This window comes from Mytilus californianus, unplaced genomic scaffold, assembly GCF_021869535.1.
Source record: "Mytilus californianus isolate M0D057914Y unplaced genomic scaffold, xbMytCali1.0.p SCAF_8, whole genome shotgun sequence".
Taxonomy (NCBI): domain Eukaryota; kingdom Metazoa; phylum Mollusca; class Bivalvia; order Mytilida; family Mytilidae; genus Mytilus; species Mytilus californianus.
Genome location: NW_026262734.1, coordinates 36,877,673 through 36,898,033, shown reverse-complemented (window position 1 = coordinate 36,898,033; position 20,361 = coordinate 36,877,673). Strand labels below are relative to the sequence as shown.

At 33.4% G+C, this 20,361-nt stretch overlaps 1 protein-coding gene across 2 annotated transcripts in view; it reads right to left on the bottom strand.

Moving 5' to 3' along the window:
* Positions 1-14,291: 14,291 nt before the first annotated feature.
* The window catches only part of LOC127711038 (beta-1,3-galactosyl-O-glycosyl-glycoprotein beta-1,6-N-acetylglucosaminyltransferase-like), a 38,060-nt gene continuing 31,990 nt past the window's right edge, over positions 14,292-20,361 (bottom strand). For both annotated transcript variants that reach the window (XM_052216986.1, XM_052216987.1), the window contains exon 2: positions 14,292-16,013. In XM_052216986.1, coding sequence (XP_052072946.1) covers positions 14,307-15,782 — 1,476 coding nt within the window. In that variant the 5' untranslated portion in view covers positions 15,783-16,013 and the 3' untranslated portion in view covers positions 14,292-14,306. The remainder of the gene's footprint in view (positions 16,014-20,361) is intronic.

Sequence of the window (20,361 nt, the reverse complement as noted above, 5' to 3'; positions counted from 1 at the left end):
TTTCAAACATCTTTGGATCATGCCTCTACGTCTATCAGCTTCTTTTCTATTAGGAAGCTACCATTTGATTTTTAAAGGGGGGATGGGGGCTAGGATGAAAAATTTTGTCCTGCATTTTTTTATAGTTGTAATCTCTGACCTGCCTCTTTATTTTTCACTCTATTCGGTCCTGCCTTTTTTTTTTATTAGTTTATCCTGACTTTTTTTTACATAAATTGTCATCCTGCCTTTTACTCAAAACTCCTGTCCTGCCTTTTTCAAATTTCATCCTAGCCCCCCCTCCTCCCCCCTATAAAAATCAAATGGTAGCTCCATTATCTAGATAATGATGCATCACTTCAATCTCATATTTCAACAAACCTTTCTCATATGGTTACTACATTTGAGGAAGGCTATATAAGATTTATTTTGCAGCCGCACCTTTTAAAATGCTTACTCCAGGTCCGTTTAAACATTCCACAGTTCCTTTACTGAATTGTCAGTAAAAAATCGACTACTCTCCCCTCTTTGAAATGATTTGTGGAAAGTCGAAGGTACACCTTTGTCCATGTTGAATACTAAGAGTTAGTGTAAAGTGTCAGAATAGGACATAATTCATTGTAATGGCGTGTAACATAAACAGCAGGGCACAAGATATTTAAGTTGGTGATCATTATATTGATAAATGGACTGAACATCTTTTTTTCATTATACACTTTTTCACAGGGTTAAGTTTGTGCGCGCTTACAACTTGTTTAACAGAACCTCATTTCCTGATTATGAAAATTTCTTTTGTTCGTTGTATATTATTTTCTGAGAGGAGTCGGTTGATGTTGGTTGGCATAGTCTGGCGTACTGTTTGGTAATTCATATCATTTTTCAATGCATTAAACTGACGTATTCAAATGTTGACACATTTGAATTTTAAGTAAAAATTGTGGAAAGTCGGTTGCAAGTTACTTTCTACACATGCCATGGAGACAAAGGAAGAAACAGAGCAGTATTACACTTTCACGGATGTTTACAGTCTCAACTTTTTTTATAGTTACATGTATATTCATTTCCGTAAAACTTTTGACTTTCAATTTGTTATTTTACTGAAATATTAGTGTAAACATTTTGTTGATGCTCAAATCTCCTTTTGAAAATCATGTACAAAGATTAAGAATCCTTCTGCTAATGTCGAAAACCTAGTAATAATTTAAAAAAATGTATTATCTCAAACTACTAGACAATTTTTAACAGTATATTTCATAAGTACTTGATATAATAAAAGCTGAAAGTCTTTTGTTTTTTTACTTAATGTCATATCAATATTTAATTTCAGAGTCTTTATCTGATCATATAATGTACCTTAAAGATTTTTTACAATTAAACATGATAATCCTAATGGGAAAAAAATAAGCATCCTTGAAAGCTGCCAGACATTTACAAAACTTTAATGGATATTCAAAGTAGATCAAAGGATTTTAATACTTTTCAGAAATGCGTGACAAAAGCGAGGAAATCAATTTACAAAAAAATATATTATATATTTTTTTGTTTTCCTGTAGCTGCTAATGGGATGGTAATATTTTCTCAGTATTCAGAGCCATGCTATAATTTACACATTTTGTCTGTAAATTCCCATTAAATATTAAGTATCTATAGAAAAGCTAGTTGCAGACGTCCACAATTTAGACATGCATTATACATTATACATTACTTACGTATCGGACAAATCAGAGCAGTATGGGTTTTTCATTGTTGAAGGCCGTACGGTGACCTATAGCTGTTAACTTGGTCTCTGGTGAAGAGTTGTCTCATTGGCAATCATACAACATCTTCGCATTTTTATCCATAAATAATGCATTTGTAATGGCCAATGAAGCTTAAGAGTTATTTTGCAGTTGAAAATTTTTGTCTGATAAATGGGAGATAATCCAAAAGGAATAATGTGCCATGTGCAAATGCATTTGTATGTATACGAATCTTACCAGATGATTTAAGGGTGTACCAAACACTTTGTCTAAAGATAGATTTGGCTCGTTTAATTTTCATTAAATCTTGACTAAATATTTACTTTGACGTGTTGACAAGAATAGAAAAATTTAAAGATATTTCAACCACACTATTTACATGAACAATTTCATTGGATATATAGTAGTTTGACAAACACTTAGTTTGATCATTGAGAACCTGGATTTCTCTTTATTAAAGTATGTGATTAAAACGTTCGGCTGATTTTTAAAGAGTTAACTCCCTTAGGTGTTCTGTACCCCATTAAAGAAAGCTCTATGTAATCTTAGATGTTTTAATCATAGGCTCCCTATTGAAAAGGATCGATTTTGAACGTGGTGACAGAATTTGTGCCATGTGTAATAAAAACAAATTAGGTGATGAATATCATATTATTTGTTTGGTTGTACGGTTTTTCCGTAAGGAAATACAATTATTATTATCTTTATTTCATCACCAAACATCATATCGAAAAAATGTATTAGTTGTTTAATTCTGACTCCTAAAGTGTTATTTTTTAAAAAACAATTCATAAAACATAACATAGAAAAGAAAAGAACTGAGCAACACGAACCCACTCAAAACCAGGGGTGATCTCAGATGCTCCAGAAAGGTAAGCAGATCTGCCTAAAACGCTCTATACGTAAGAAAATTAGGACTTATGTAAAAAGTCGCGCGCCTCCATTGAGGTTCCATGCAAAGTTGTTCTCTTTATGTTTTTTTGGTTTTTCGTGTCGTTCGGTTGCTGTCTAATTGACACATACCCGACGTCTTCCTTTATTCACACTTAAGACGATACCATGTACATAAAAATTGTTATATAACTTTTTTCCATCAGGTCCAATGTGGATAAAAAATAATTCAAATGCCATAAGTCTGACTTTTTACTAGCATTTCCATATATAAAAAAGTAGTGTGATGAACAAGATTTCACGGCAAGCAAATCTTCCCATATACATGTATGACCGTTATTTCCGGTTCCAACAATCTATGCATTTTTGAGAGAGGTCTCCAGTCTGATCGGACATCATGATTGTTGGTAACCTATCGCTCTACAGAAGTTGTTAATATGCTTTGTTCTTCCCAAATTGTTCAGGTAAATATGTGTGGTATTTTAATTATTTGTAATTACTATATTTAACCAACAATTACATAATCGCAATGTCTGGCATTATGCAACTAAATGCTTTTGAAATCAGACGTAGATAACTGAATTAACAAATAATAAATTGAGAAGTCGTTTACTTATGTGTGGCTCATTCGATATGTTTAGACAACATGGCTTCTGTAGTCATCTTCAGGAATAGGATTACATTAATATTAATGTACCAACCAGATGCTTGTCAGACAATATTCTTTTAAGCAGGTGCGATGTATTCTAAATTTTCAAATTGATTTAAAATAACTTTATTTTTAAAAGTGCTCTATTTAATAATCAGTTATGACAAGCACGTTATAGCAGGTTAAAGCTTTGCTCAAAAGAATCTCAATGTAACCTCGTGTACTATGGAATGGTATATATACATGAGGCATACCCAATTTCTAGGTATCACAAAGTCTATATATGTTCCGTGTTTGGAAAGAAATATATGGATAGTGCACAATGCCATTAGATTAAACAAAACACCTTTGAAGTTAGGAAGCGTTGTGGATACAAAATGTCAATATGGTCACCTCCATCCGGCAGTGAAACCACAGGGGTTTGTTTAGTGGGTAGGACGAGGTTTTACTGTCGTCTATATAAAATACCAATATATAGAGTAGCGACCGCCATTGACAGTAAAATCTCGTCTGACCCACTAAACTAGCCCATGTGAGTGAAACCTCTGCTAAAGAAGGACGTTAATTTTTTTTATGTTCTTGATGTATAAATTCGCAGCCACCTACAATTAGAGAGGAGACATTAAATTCTATTCCTATATAGAAAGTGTGCCACAATCTCTTATTTGTACTTATTTTTAGTATTATGACATACTTATAAGACAACAAAAAAAATGATAGGGTTCGATTCATATTCCGGAATCAACTCCTCCCTGCTTTACGGTTCGCATAGCAATACTCATATCGTTTGAGTATAATTAAATCAGTTAGGGATGAGTTATTTAGTTGATGATAGCTTATAAATTTGAATAACTGCAAGTAATATATAAAACACATTTTTTATACTTTACACTATTGGGTTCTTTCATGATATTCCACATTTTTCTCTTGTGGAAAAGTATATGTTAAAGACCGTTACAGATGGTGTAAAATTTCACTTGTTAAGATTATACAAGAAAACAGCGCTAATGTGCCAAGGAAAAAACTGAATGATAAATGTTTTTAACTTTTTAAATATGATAAGCGACACGTTTATTGACACAAAGTCTGCAGATATAACAGAGTAAATAAATTTTGCATGAAGCTTTATTTATTCCTTCTTAATAAAGGTCTCACAGTGGCATGATAAAACAATGTTAAATACGTTAAACAATTTAAACCACGAACATACATCTATTGGGCTCCAGAAAGGTACATACCCCCTTAGGTCACATGGTCACGTTTAGAAATTGCCTCCCTCGTCCCACCCTTCCCCGGATTTGATCATATTGGAGCCACATATATACAAATATTTCTAGTGTGTTCAGTTTGAAGGAATTTAATGTACGTACAAATTTACCATAGTTTGCTAAACCAAAAAGAATATGTAATTTTAACTGTCTTTCAGTAAGGCTAGTTAGAGTATATAAACTTACATGTACATACAAATTTAGGAACAAGGTAGTTTGGCTTCTCGTCATTGAAAAAGTACAAATCTGAGTAATCGCCCTTCCAAAAATCAAAATATATTTTTTTATTAATAAAACAAAAATACTATATTTGTTCAAAACATATCACAATAATACAGCAAGATGAACATTAAATTTGTTTATCATTTTCTTGATTTTTCTGCAAATAAATTGAATTTCAATTTAAAATTTGTAACCTTAAAGTAAACATCAATACCGGCCATTTTTGGTTTATGATGAAAGGTTACGATACGGTAGTTATTTGATTTCAATCAAGATCGAATTTACTAAAAGAGAAGTAAACTTTGCATAGCTTTTATGAAAGCTAAACACTAAATCAACAAAAGACACGTTTAAATTTCAAACGATATATAAGATATGAACAACACAAAAATGAAAAACGCCCGGAGTCGATCTTTGTTATAAACCAATATTTCAGCTGAAAAGAAGCTTTGTGGTTGTTGGTATTGTAAATCAGGCCGTTCTCTGGTTGGATTTTTCGTATAAATTGTTTTACATTTTGTGGAGGACTTTCATAACTGACTATAAGATATGGAGTTTGCTCATTGTTGAAAGCCGTACAGTGACCTATTATAATTGCTTAAATTCACGTCATTTGGACTTTGTGTGATGGTTATCTAATTGGCGATCGTTTTTTTATATCATCTCTTTAGAAAAATACTAAATCATTGTTTTAGTACAAGAATGCACCGATAGATATGCTTGTAAAATATCCAGTTTTGCAACAGTTAAGAAATTGACAAATTCAACACCAACAACGGTTTGTGAATAGGCACAAAATGGACAAAATATCTAAGACTTTGGCAGGTAACATATTGTATCACTACTTATAAAACGGGATTCCCAATATTTATGTATACTGTCCCCACTTTTATTTCATAGTTTTTTTTTATTATTAAGATTTAACAACGAAACAATTGTAGCTCATACCTCGTTGTAAATTCAAGACAACCACTAGCACCAGTTTTAATGGAATTCTTCGCAATGTTTGGACTACTAAAATGTTATGTCATTTACTTACATTTTCTACAAATAAATTGCATTTCAAATTTAACATTTAAAATCAATACCGATTTAGGATGAAAGGTAAGTGTCATTACAATATCCATTTACATTTAAAAAAAAATCAAATAGAAATACTACAAAACAAAATACTACAAAAAAAAAGAAGTAAACTTTGAGAAGTTTTCAAAGCTAAACATTGACAGTAGCAACAATTAAAATCTATCTAGTGACTGAAACAGCAAAAGCTAAGCACTTACATAATCAACAAAAGCTAACCACTGAAAGAATCAAAGAAAGCTAACCACTGACATAAGTCAACGAAATCTTACCAATGACAAAATTAACAAAAGCTAACCCCTGACTAATCAACAAAAGCTAACCACTGACAGAATCAACAAAAGCTAACCAGTGACAGAATCAACAAAAGCTATCCCAAGACTGAATCAACGACAGCTAACCACTGACAGAATTAACAAAAACTTAACATTGACAGAATCAACGAATGCTTATCTCTGACTAAATCAACAAAGCTTATCTCTGATAGAATCAACACAAGCTAACCAGTGACAGGATCAACGACAGCTAACAACTGACTGAATCAACAAAAGCTAACAACTGACAAAATCGACGAAAGCTTACCCCTGACTGAACGAGCAAAAGCTTACCACTGACAGAATCAACAAAAGCTTACCATTGACAGATTCAACAAAAGCTTATCACCGACAGAATAAACAAAACATATCACTGAGAGGATCAACGAAAGTTAACCGCTGACTGAATCAACAGAAGTTAACCACTGACAGAATTAATGAAAGCTTACCACCGACAAAACCAACAACAGCTAATCACTGACAATATAAAAGAAAGCTAACCCCTGACTGAATAAACAAAAGTTTAGCACTGACAGAATTAAAAAAAAGCTAACCAGTAACAGAACAGAATCAATAAAAGTTAACCCCTGACTGAATCAACAGAAGCTAACCACTGCCAGAATTAACGAATTAACGAATGCTAACCACTGACAAAATCAACAAAAGCTAACCACTGACAAAATCAAGAAAAACTAACTCAAGACTGAATCAGCAACAGCATACAACCGACAGAATTAACAAAAGCTTACCACGGACTGAATAAAAAAAGCTTACCACTGACAGAATCAATTGAACCTAACCACTGACAGAATGAAAGAAAGTTAACCCCTGAATAAATCAACAAAAGCTTACCACTGATAGAATCCACAAAAGATAATCAGTGACAGGATCAACGAAAGCTTACCACTTACAGAATCAACGAAAGCTTACCACTGACATAATCTACAAAAGCTTACCACTGACAGAAGCATCAAAAGCTTATCACTGACAGAATCAACAAAAGCTTACCACTGACAGAATGAACGAAAGATAAGCACTGACAAAATCAACGAAAGCTAAGTCCTGACTTAATCAACAAAATATAACCACCGACAGAATAAATAAAACTTACCACTGACAGGATCAATGAAATCTAACCACTGACTTAATCAACAAAAGCTTAGCACTGATAGAATCAACAAAAACTAATTAGAAACGCGATCAACGAAAGCTTACCCTGACTGAATTAACAAAATCTAACCACTGACAGAATCAACGAAAGCTTGCCAACGACAGGATCAACAAAAGCTTACCACTGACAGATTCAACAAAAGCTAATCACTGACAGAATCAACGAAAGCTTACCACTGACAGAATCAATGAAACCTAACCACAGACTGAATCAACAAAAGATTAGCACTGACAGAACCAACAAAAGCTAATCACTGACAGTATCAACAAAAGCTAACCACTGACAGAATATATGAAAGCTCGGCAATGATAGAAAAAAAAAGCTAACCACTAACAGAATTAAGAAAAGCTCACTATTGACAGAACAAACGAAAGCTACCAGTAACCTCTGACTGAATCAACAAAAGCTTATCACCTATAGAATAAACAAATTTTGTCACTGACGGGAAAGACAAAAGCTTACGACTAACGAAATCAACGTAGCTTATCCCTGACTAAATCAGAAAAAGCTTAGCACTGATAGAATCAACAAAAGCTAACCAGTAACATGATCAACGAACGCTCACCACTGATTGAATCAACAAAAGCTTACCCCTGATTGAATCAACAAAAACTTACCACCGATAGAATAAACGAACCTAACTACAGACAGGATCAACGAAAACTTACTACTGACAAGATCAAAGAAAGCTTATCCCTGACTAAATCAACAAAAGCTTAGCACTGATGAAATAAACAAAAGCTAACCAACAGCAGAATCAACAAAAGCTTACCCCTGACAGAATCAACTAAATAACTACTAACTGAATTAACGAAAGATGAACCCTGACTGACTGAATTAACAAAAGCTTAGCACTGATATAATCAACAAAAGCTAACCAGTGACAGGATTAACGAAAGCTTATCACTGAACAAATCAACAACGCTAACCACTGACTGAATCAATAAAAGCTTAGCACTGACTGAATCAAGTAATACTATTTCTAACAACTGACTGAATCAACAAAAGCTTACTACTGACTGAATCAGCAAAAGCTTACCACCGACAAAATAAACAAAACTTTTCACTGACAGCATCAACAAAAGCTTACAACTGCATGACAAAATCAACAAAAGCTTATCCCTGACTCAATCAGCAGAAGCTTAGCACTTATAGAATCAGCAAAAGCTTAGCACTAATAGAATCAACAAAAGCTAACAATCGACAGGGTCAACGAAAGCTTACCACTGAATGAATCAACAAAAGCTTACCCTTGACTGAATCAATAAAAACTAACCACCGATAGAATAAACAAAACTTACCACTTACAGGATCAACAAAAGCTAACAAAGTGCATGACAAAATCAACGAAAGCTTATCTCTGATTAAATCAACAAAAGCTTAGCACTGATAGAATAATCAAAAGCTAATCAGTGACAGGATCAGTGAAAGCTAAACCTGACTGAATCAAAGAAAGCTTAGCACTGACTGAATCAACAAAAGCTCACCACAGCCCGGATCGACGAAAGTTACCTCCTAACAGAATCAATGAAAGCTAATCCCTGACTAAATTAACAAAAGCCTATTCCTGACTGAATCAACAAAATCTTACCAACAATACAATAAACAAAACTTACCACTAACAGGATCAACAAAAGCTTGCAACTGCATGACATAATCAACGAAAGCTTATTCCCGACTAAATATACAAAAGCCTATTTTTGATAGAGTCAACAACAGCAAATCAGTAACAGGAACGAAAGCTCACACCTGACTGAATCAAAAAAGATTACCACTGACAGAATCATCAAAAGCTTAACACTGACAGAACCAACAAAAACTTACCACTGACGGAGAATCAACGAAAGCTAACCACTGACAGAATCATCAAAAGCTAACACTGACAGAATCAACAAAAGCTAACCACTGACAGAATCAACGAAAGTTAACACCTTGCTGAATCAACAAAAGCTAGCTACTGACAGAATCAACAAATGCTTACCCCTGACTGAATAAACAAAAGCTGAATTAATGAAAGCAAACACCTGACTGAATTAACGAAAGTTAACCCCTGAATTATTCAACAAAAGCTTACCATTGATAGAATCAACAAAAGCTAACAACTGACAGAATCAACAAAAGCTAGCCAAAGACAAAATCTACAAAAGCTTACATCCGATAGAATCACCAAAAGCTTACAACTGACAGAATGAAAGAAAGTTAACCCCTAAATAATTCAACGAAAGCTTACCACTGACTGAATCAACAAAAGCTAACCACTTACAAAATAAGGGAAACCTTATCACTGACAGAATCAACAAAAGTTTACCTCTGACAGAATCAACAAAAGCTTAGCACTGACAGAATCAACAAAAATTTAACTCCTGGCTTAATCAACAAAATCTTACCCCGACAGAATAAACAAAACTTACGTCTGACAGGATCAACAAAAGCTTACAACTGACAAAATTAACGAAAGCTTATTTCTTTCTGAATCAACAATAACAACAGTTCTGATAGAATCAACAAAAGTCCACCAAAGACTTGATCAACGAAAGCTACCTCCTGACAGATTCAAAGAAAGCTTATCCCTGACTAAATCAACAAAAGCATAGTTCTGATAGAATCAACAAAAGCTAACCAGTGACAGGATCAACGAAAGCTTACACTTGACTGAACCAACAAAAGCTTACCACTGACAGAATCAACGAAAGCTTAACACTGACAGAATCAACAAAAGCTAACCACTGACAGAATCAACGAAAGTTAACCACTGACAGAATCAACGAAAGTTAACCACTGACAGAATCAACGAAAGTTAACCACTGACAGAATCAACGAAAGCTTAACACTGACAGAATCAACAAAAGCTAACCACTGACAGAATCAACGAAAGTTAACCACTGACAGAATCAACGAAAGTTAACCACTGACAGAATCAACGAAAGCTTAACGCTGACAGAATCAACAAAAGCTAACCACTGACAGAATCAACAAAAGTTTAACCACTGACAGAATTTACAAAACTAACCACTGACAGAATCAACAAAAGTTAGCCACTGACAAAATCAACAAAAGCTAACCACTGACAGAATCAACAAAAAACTAACCACTGACTGAATCAACAAAAGCTCACTGCTGACAGAATCAACGAAAGTTAACCCCTGACTGAATCAACTAAAGCTTAGCACTGTCAGAATCAACAAAAACTAACCACTGACTGATATAACAGAAGCTTAGCAGTGATAGATTCAACTAATGCTAACCACTGACTGATTCAAAGAAAGATATATAAAAGGGTCAAATGACATGAAAGAAGAACAAATCAAAAACGCCCAGATTCGAAATTTCTTATAAAATAAGATGGATATCTAATCTGACTTTTCTCACCTAGCAATCAATTATTTCTAGAAAAAAATAAGGGAAAAGAAGCGTGTTGGTTGCTGTTTGTTATACATGTATCTTTTTTTTTATTGCATAGAAATAAGTTAGGCCTTTATTTTTTTTCTTTTGTATTGATTTACATTTTCTCATGTTGTATCTTTTATAGCTGACTACAAGGTATGGGTTATGCTCATTGTTGAAGGTCATACGGTTACCTTCATATACTTACATGTAATCGACGTGATATATTACCCTGTTATATTAATAGTTAGCTATAACTAAATACTAAAAAATGATGAATGGTAACCATCAAGGAAACATTGACTTACCGACCCTCCATAAAAAGAGAGGAAAATAAAGAAAATCTAAAAGAAAATGGATAAAAACGATAGACTGTCTGCCCATAAACACCAACTTTCCCACATTCTTATAATCTTATTGTGGTTGTGGAAATTTGTGTAACCAATGAACTTTATAGTATTCTGGTGGATCTATATTGCTGTAAATTAACGGAACAATGCTGAGTCCCTACTCACGATAGGATTTAGTGATCGGTACAAATATTACTATTAAATGCGGCGTGCTTAGCGGCAATACGAATAGGTTCGAATCGATGACTTTCAGCATTAGAGTCGAGCACGCTACCACCAGAACTTCGTGGCAGTATAGAAACTTAGGGCTATAGGGCTAGTAAGAGTATTTATCCATAGATAAAGTTTCAGGAACAAGGTATTTTCGCCTCTAATCATTGGAAAGTACAAATCTGAGTAATCACCCTTTAAAAATCAATAATTATTATTTATTTTATGAATACAAAAAAAAAAAAAAACATTTGTTTAAAACATACAACAAAAATACAGTTAAATGAACATAAAATTTGTTTATCATTTACTTGATTTGTTTCTGCAAATAAATTGGATCTTAATCTAAAATTTGTAACCTTAAGTAAACATCAATACCGGCCATTTCTGGTTTAGGAGGAAAGGTTAGTGCCATTAACACATTCATGCAAAGCAATTAGAAATAGATTGAATTAAATTAAAAAACGTTAAATTTGTATGGCTTTTCAAAGATAAAAGCTAATCAAAAACAGAACCAACACAACATACAGCAAACTATCAAACGATATGAAATATAGAAGAATAAATTAATATGAAAAACGCCCTGAGTCGACCTGTATAATAAAATAAGTGGATCTTAAATCTGATTGTTTATAAAAATTACACCTGGCGGACATCTGTCAGTGATTATTTTTAGAATCAGAAAATCGAGACCAATATTTTAAGGGAAACGAATCTAGATGTCTGTTTTATCCGTTTTTCGTTTATGTTTTGTAATAGATTAGGCCGTTATTTTATTATTTTTTTTTGCGTTTGAACTATTTCAGTTTTGGTTTTTTTTTCATGTCGGGACCTTTTATAGCTGACTATATCTATGGGGTTTTGCTCATTACATAAGGCCGTATGGTGACCTATAGGCTATGAATATTTATATCCACGTCATTTGGTCTCTGGTGGATAGTTGTTTCATTGTCAATCATAACACATCACTTTATTTTATATTATATCTTTAGAAAATTTATTTATTCATTGCTTTCAGGTCAAACATTTTCATGTAAATAATTTATTCTTATAAAATATAATATTTTAGATTTACACATGAAACATGTTTTTAGTCCTACTTGTAAAACTGGATTCGAAATGTTTACATAATACTGTCCCCATTTTTACTTTTAATTTTTTAATTGGTTATCTATTTGATAGTTGACTCCTTCTAATGAAAGAAGTGCATCCTGTTGATTCCATTGTTCAGTTATCAAACAAGATAACCCTCAGTCTGTTCTTTCCTATATACTGTGGATTCATTTATTTTCGTGGGTACCAATTTTCGTGGATTGAGGAAAACATTCATTTTCGTGGATATTAAATTTCGTGGTTTTGGCAAAGTCTGCATACCTTCCTTAAGAAAATTAGTAATTTGATGAACATTGTAATTCGTGATGCCCCTGTTCCCACGAAATCCACGAAAGTTGGTATCCAACTAATATTAATGAATCCACAGTACTCAAATATTTTTGCTGTAAATGAATGTGAAACATAAAATCGATAACAGGAATAGACAAAAATTCCGGAAAATATTAACAGATCACATGATTATACTCTACAATGTAATAAAGGATAATGATTAATTTGATAATTAAAATTTATATTCAAACTCTACCCATCACCAGGTATGATATTTCCGCCCTGATAAAAAGCGGATCTTTTATTTCAGGAAAATTTTCCAAAAGGAAGACTGAACATCCCATTTTTACTATCAATTCTGTAAGTGAGGGAATAACAAAAAAGTTGGCTGTAAACAACCTATGAAATTATAATACTGTTTTTATCCTTGCATCGCCTGCATATTGTTTCTCACTTAAATAAAAAGTATGTCAACTTGCTTACTACGTCAGTGTAATACATATAAAGGATAGTAGAATATTTTTTTTTTTAGATTATGGACAGTACAGATCACAATAGTCAACAATAACGAAGAAGGTAAAACAATCTGTGAAAATACAGAACTGTTCTACCACAAGCTCTGGCATATTACCTTAATGTGTGGGACAGGTATTAAGTACGCACGAAACCTTTTGCATATTCTCTACGTATGAAATCAAAAAGTACATGTAGAGCATAGTTCCTGGGTTAACTACCAATGATTAAAATTTGGCCAGAATATTTAAGATTTGTTTCTACTATTGATTTATTCTTGAACATGGAAGGATATCAAAATATTTCACTTTCAGGGAATAACCAATATCGAATGCGACAACACCTATAAACAACTTACGCTACGGTATTTCATAGAGTTGTTTACATTTTTGAGGTAATGATATTATGTAATAGCGATATAATTGAATTAAGTGTTCATTCTGGTTTGAATTTAATTGTGCATTTAATTTATCTTCAGTTCTTCAATAGCTAGAGGTATAAAACGGAAGGAATGAGTTCTCCCACAATTAGCTTAATCCTGTCAGATGTTTATTTTACTGTTCCAAGTCATGGAACCCGACATGCAGTCTCTTGATGATTTATCTTTTTTAATGATAATTTGGTATTTGTGTCTCTAATAATATAGACTGGTGAACTTAGAGCTGGTCATACGGTGTGAAAGTTTGACCATTATTAAAAGACCTGCGGTTACATGTATCTATTTTCCCTTAACGTATGTTGTTGGGTTACTTTTTTATAGACGTTTACCACATATCACCGTTTGTTCAAATTCGACGTGATGATTTTTAAAATTGTAAACGTTACAAACAGACAGAATTTAAGAATAAAACATCTGTTTTATTATATATCCTGAGTCCCGGTATATGTATTCTTCATATAATTATGATGCCACGACAGTTACATAAATTCTTATATTGGTTGTGTATTCATATTTTTTTAGGATGTAGTGATTTGTGCAAAAGAACTATGACTATAGGACTATTTTTATCGAAATGTTTCCATGCTCAAGCACCAAATGCATGGACACAATCAATTTTATGGATTAGAACCTTATATATATCAATGTACATTGTAATAGGCTTTTGCGAAACGAAAACATGCATAAAAAACAAAGAAGAATGCCATATTCTTTTTATTCCCTACTAGAAATTGGTTTCAACATTTCCGTCACATTGTGATCTTTTAACCACATTTCTTTTTTTCGTTGTAGATAATTATTTGATGTTTGCATCTGTCTGAATTTAGCATAATATTCAGCATGTGGCAATGTATTATAAAAATCCCAATTTAAATTTTCCACTCTATTGTCTTTCGTTCTGTTTCGTAAGACCTCTTCTAAACAGTCCAACACAACATGGTCCCGATTGATATCAAATTTGTTTGCGAACAACTCCTCTCTGTGTGCTAGCCAAGGTAAATCTCCCGACTCATACACGCAAATACCTCTGATATAATGTCCCCGGCATCTAGACTTATCCCAACTCCAAATTACAGCACGAGACAAGAAAGAAGCCGTGGGATTTTTTGCTTTTTTCGGAAATCCACCAGGTGCCCATGGTAAAGAGTTCAGCGTTGCCCAAGCGCTTTCCTCGGGGGCGTATGTTCCATTCAGCCATTTTAAAAACATTCTTGCGATATTGTCAGACAAAATAAAATCTACAAAGGGCCTTGAAAAGGCGCCATAAGCTGAACCTTTGCTCATTTGGAATCGTTTGATGAAGGAATGTTTTAAGTTATTAGTTTTGTGTATGGAATTACCCTTGATAACATGTTGTTTAGTATATCTCTGCTGCATAATGAATGGGTACTCGTAAGATTCTATATCGTTAGCACCATTTAATCTCTGCAATATTTTCACAATTTCTAAATTTGTCTTTAATGGAAATTCTTGTCCTGTTAAATTAATGTAATATTTCCAGTTTTTCTTTGACTTTGACACAATTCGCATACATTCAACTTCAGCTTCGACTAAGTTAATACTAGAATATACAACTTCTATACGATTTTCGACAATAAATATGTTATCGAAACAATTTCCTACTTTTTTCATCAAGTTGAAAATTTCTTCATTTGATTTCTTGTCAACGTAAATACAATAAACATTATGTGGCCGGTATATATTTCGTAGCAACTGTTCAGCTTGTTCGGGGCTGGTGTGCATTTTTATAGCAAACGCCAATGGAAATTCCAGCTCTTCTTTGAAGATTGATTTATAATCTGTTACATAAGTATGTGCTGTTTTCAAAGCATTACAATTTCCCACAAGGTTTCTAAGTTGACATTTATATCCTGTTTTATTATGTTTTATGTATCCTGAAGCCTTCATAAGTTCTTCGTGTTCACCCATCACTAATTTTATACAATTTATATGTTTTGGAATGCATGTGGTAGGAGGGTCAATGACTATGTGCTTCTCAATTTCTGAGTAAAAGCCTCTTAAATAAGTTTTTGAAATCTGGTCTTTAAATTGAATGCAGCATGAGAAATGATTTATTCCGCCGAAAACCAGACAGAATAATATCGATAGAGATAGACAGACAACCAAGATCTTCTTCCTGTTTTTATTGTAAAAATCAAATTGTTTCTTGAATATAAATGACAAAAACATAATTTCTGACCGTTTTTAAAATGTGATTTTCAGATTAGTGAATTAAGGTTGATTTTGTCTTCATACAATGATGTATCATTTTGCACGTATTACGTTTATTACTCAGATGTAAGTCATTTGCGGTTTCAAATGCATACCAACGTTTCATCGAAGCACTCCTTTTAATTGTTTATAACACGACTAATTTACATATCTGTGCTATGATTTCTGTTCTCTTGTTGCTATTTCCTTCTGAAAATATACAAAATGGAATTCTTATTAATAAATACTTGGTCGAAAGGCTACATGTAATCTAAGATTTGACTGATTTCTTCAAGACAAGCATCCTGAGCAAGCATCAATATAAAAATAAGAAGATGTGGTATGATTGCCAATGAGACAACTTTCCACAAGAGACCAAATGACACAGAAATTAACAACTATAGGCCACCGTACGGCCTTCAACAATGAGTAAAACCCATATCGCATAGTCAGCTATAAAAGGCCCCGAAATGATACATGAAAAAAATTCAAAAGAGAAAACTAACGGCCTGATTTATGTACAGAATAATGAACGAAAAACAAATATGATATACAGCAACAAACGACAACCACTGAATTACAGGATCCTGACTTGGGACAGGCACATACAGAATGTGGCGAGGTTAAACTAGTTTGAAGGCGCGCCAACCCTCCCCCTAACCTGGGACAGTGGTGTAACAGTACAACATAAGAACAAACTATAAAAATCAGTTGAAAAGGGCTTAACTCATCAGATCGATACAAAGCAGAAATACATATAACAAAAACACAGAGTGGACGTGGAAGGGTACTTATACATCCCACAACAAAAAGACACTAAGTAGAGATCTGAGAGTACTCGCTGTCACTGACAGCTAGTTCTAGTTCAAAGCCAATAACAACTAATAACAAAAATTATACATCTAAGACTAAAGTATCAATCAGTACACATCCAACATCAAATGGATTTAGTGTAAAGACGCCATTAACAGTCAGAGAAAAACATGACCTTTTGCAATGCCAAGATACGGGTATCGACAGATTGTAGAGCCATGCCCATGAATGTGCATATGTATATAAAAATAATATTTAGTTTGATTTTAATTTACTGATAACAAAATCAATATTAATACCAATAAAAACAATATTGAAAGATCTAATTATAGTGTTGAACTTGTAACCTTTTAGAATATGTTTATTTAAAGGATCGATAAGTTTACCCGAATCGTGTCTAAATTTCCGGGCGCGGTAAACAACATCTCCGTAATAATTAGGATGTGCTATCCCGTTAAAAATGAGTTTTCTACAGGTACAACCAAACTTCCAAACCAAAACTTTATATCTATGGAAGAATTTAGTAAAGGTTTTAAGTAATTTGTGGTAACGAAAGCCCTCACTTAATAATTTACCAGTAATACATAGATTACGTTCATTGAAATTCAAAACGTCACAACAGACACGGGCATAGCGATCGAGTTGTGATATATAAACACCATAAGATGGTGCCAAAGGAACATCACCGTCCAAAAAAGGAAAATTAACAATAGGGAACGAAAAATCGTTCCTTTTGTTGTAAATTTTAGTGTAGAGTTTCTGGTGTAAAACTGAAATATCTAAATCTAGGAAAGGACAGTTATTACCGTTTATATTTGATTTATTTAAAGTAAATTCCTTTGGGTAAATTTAGGCAGTATATTTTGAAAATTCTTGATTATTTAACGAAAAAATATCATTAAGATAAGTGTTGTTGAATTTATCACTTAAATGCAATTTAGACGAGTCTTTACTGAGTTTGGTCATAAATATCAAGCAAGATTTATAATAGCTATAAAAGCATGCTGCATTAAAAACTGTGAAAAAGCACCTTCCATATGAATGAAAGAAGATATGGAGTACTCGTCATTATAACGAGACAGTAACCCATATTCACAAACACGAATTCTAGATTTGAACATCCGGTCTACAACCATAGAAAATCAATTTTAAATCGCCACCAGTCTTAACAATTAAATCATAATAGGGCACAAAGATCTGCCAACATGCGTGCTCCCATCGAGTGCACGAGTTCGTGGGTTTGGTCCACGGCCTGGTCAAAACCAAATGTTGAAATACTTTGTAAAATTTGCAATTGCTCCTACTCAACTTAACGCGCTAAATTACGTGTAGAGAGAAAAGACTCGTCTACTCGGAGTCAAACTTATGTATCCAGATACGGTGGCATATTGTTCAGCGGACTATTACCTTGTTAGTTAGTACGTTAAATATCGAATCCGTATCGGTCTAATTCAAAAAAGATTTCTTATTCATATTAGATAACAATGTTATGCAATATTTTAGTCCTGAAATCCCTGTATGTATTCTGGGTTTCCCAGTATCTCTGCCTGACGAGTCGTCCGTTTGTCTATGTGAAGTGTATGACATGTTCGAGTATGACGTTAAATTCAATGCGTCGTGTGACAAGGATGATACGTTTTTCGAACGATAAGCAACCCTTGCAAAAACTCTATGAAAATAGGGAAGGCTAAGTTCCTGAATTAATTTCACAGCAGTTTCATTTTCAAACAGTTTTCCAATCTTTACTTAAATTCATAGTATGACAAATCCATGTGTTAACTTTGAACATATTTTATGGTAGTAACATGACGGGTGTCACATGGAGCAGGATCTGCTTAGCTTTCCGGATCACCTGAGATCACCCCAGTGTTTGGTGGGGTTCGTGTTTCTCAGTCTTTGGTTTTCCATGTTGTGTTTTGTGTACAGTTGTTTGTCTGTTGGTCTTTTTCTTTTTAAGCCATTACGTTGTCAGTTTATTTTCGAATTATGAGTTTGAATTTTCCTTTGGTATCTTTTGTCTCTCTTTTGAAGTTCAATCCACCTTATGATGTGTTTCAGATCGTGGAACTAAATTTGAAATACCTGGAGATATGGCTCCTGGTTGCATATTTTGTAGTTTTGGGCAAATTTGAAATAATTATAGCAAAAATGAATATGGACATATTAAACCAAAACCAAAATACTATCGGAAGCAAAGCTGTGTTTTGTTTATCAGATACAAAGAAAATCAGTGTCCTGCCACTTTTCAAAATTGTAAGGGAGCTTAGTACGTTCAACATTCTCAACAACAGTGTAAAACCTGAAAAAAATTGTTCAAAGCATTTTCAAGAATATACGCAACATGATATGAAAACTTGCCTAAAATCAGACGGTTCAGTAAAGTCTCATGTAATGACAAATTAAAAAAGGAGATTATCAATACCAACAACAACACATTTTATGATTTAAGAACTATATCGCTAGAACAACATATTAGAAAATTTTCAAAAGTGAAAGAAAGCTTACTTTTAGCAATCCCTAAAACAGCCAGTTTCAATTGCATACGCTTGATACGAATCGTTATATTTGGTTTTAGACAATGGTATATAACATCATATGTGCCCTTATTGGACATATACTATGAGATTTGCTCATTGTTGAAGGCCGTACGGTGACTTCTATGTAATTTGGTCTCTGGTAGAGAGTTGTCTCATTGGCAATCATACCACATCTTCTTATTTTTATATTCAACACGTTAGATAAAGGGATAAATATATTAACTGTGATCGTTTCCATATCGCGGATCTGATAAATGCGATAGATGATAAAATTGATATGTTTCTGTAGGTAGAGTTGAATAATAACATAAAAATACAGAGATGTCTGCAAATGTCAAGACGTCACAATGACCTCGTCAGTACAAGGACGCGGGGATCCAGTTTGTCTATAAAACGTTTAAATGACGTACAAAAATCAGCATTTTTTTGGTGATGGAAATTGTATGATTCAAAAGTATCGACCAACGCATTCTGCAGCTATAGTGTGTGACATGAAAAGTTGCATCAAAGTAGATCTAAAATATAAGAAGATGTGCTATAATTGCCAAATAGACAACTCTCCACCAGAGACCAAATGACATAGAAGTTAACAGCTATAGGTCACCGTACGGTCTTCAACATTGAGCAAAACCCATACCGCATAGTCAGCTATAAAAGGCCCCGAAATGCCAATGTAAAACAATTCAAACGAGAAAACTAACGGCCAGACTGACTGTTAAACTAACGTAACTTTGTAAAGAAAAACTATGAAATTTTCAAAATAAAAAAGGAGCAGTCTTTTACCGATTAAATTATTCCATTCAAGTTTCAAGGAATTTGATTAAAGCATCCTCTAGTTTTGTAAGACGTTTGAACGTGAACACACAAACAGACGGAAGGACGGACGGACAACGGTGTATTATTATACGTCCCGTTTTTGAAGAATAGAAATTAAGACGAACTGTTATATCACCCTAAAGCTTTGTGTAATAGTTTACTGCAGTCTGTAATAGTTTCAAGTTGATCAACGTAAACTGTAAAAGTGTGTAAGCAACAAAGTTCAAACTGTGTAATGGATCTTCAAAATTAGTGCAGGTAAAATCTGATTAGAATTGAAATTTGGCAATTTTGATGGTTTTAGAAAATTGAGACACTTTAATTTTTTTTATATTAACTACAATTTCATTCACAGAATGTGCACAGTTAAGTGTGCATAGACTTTTCGAATT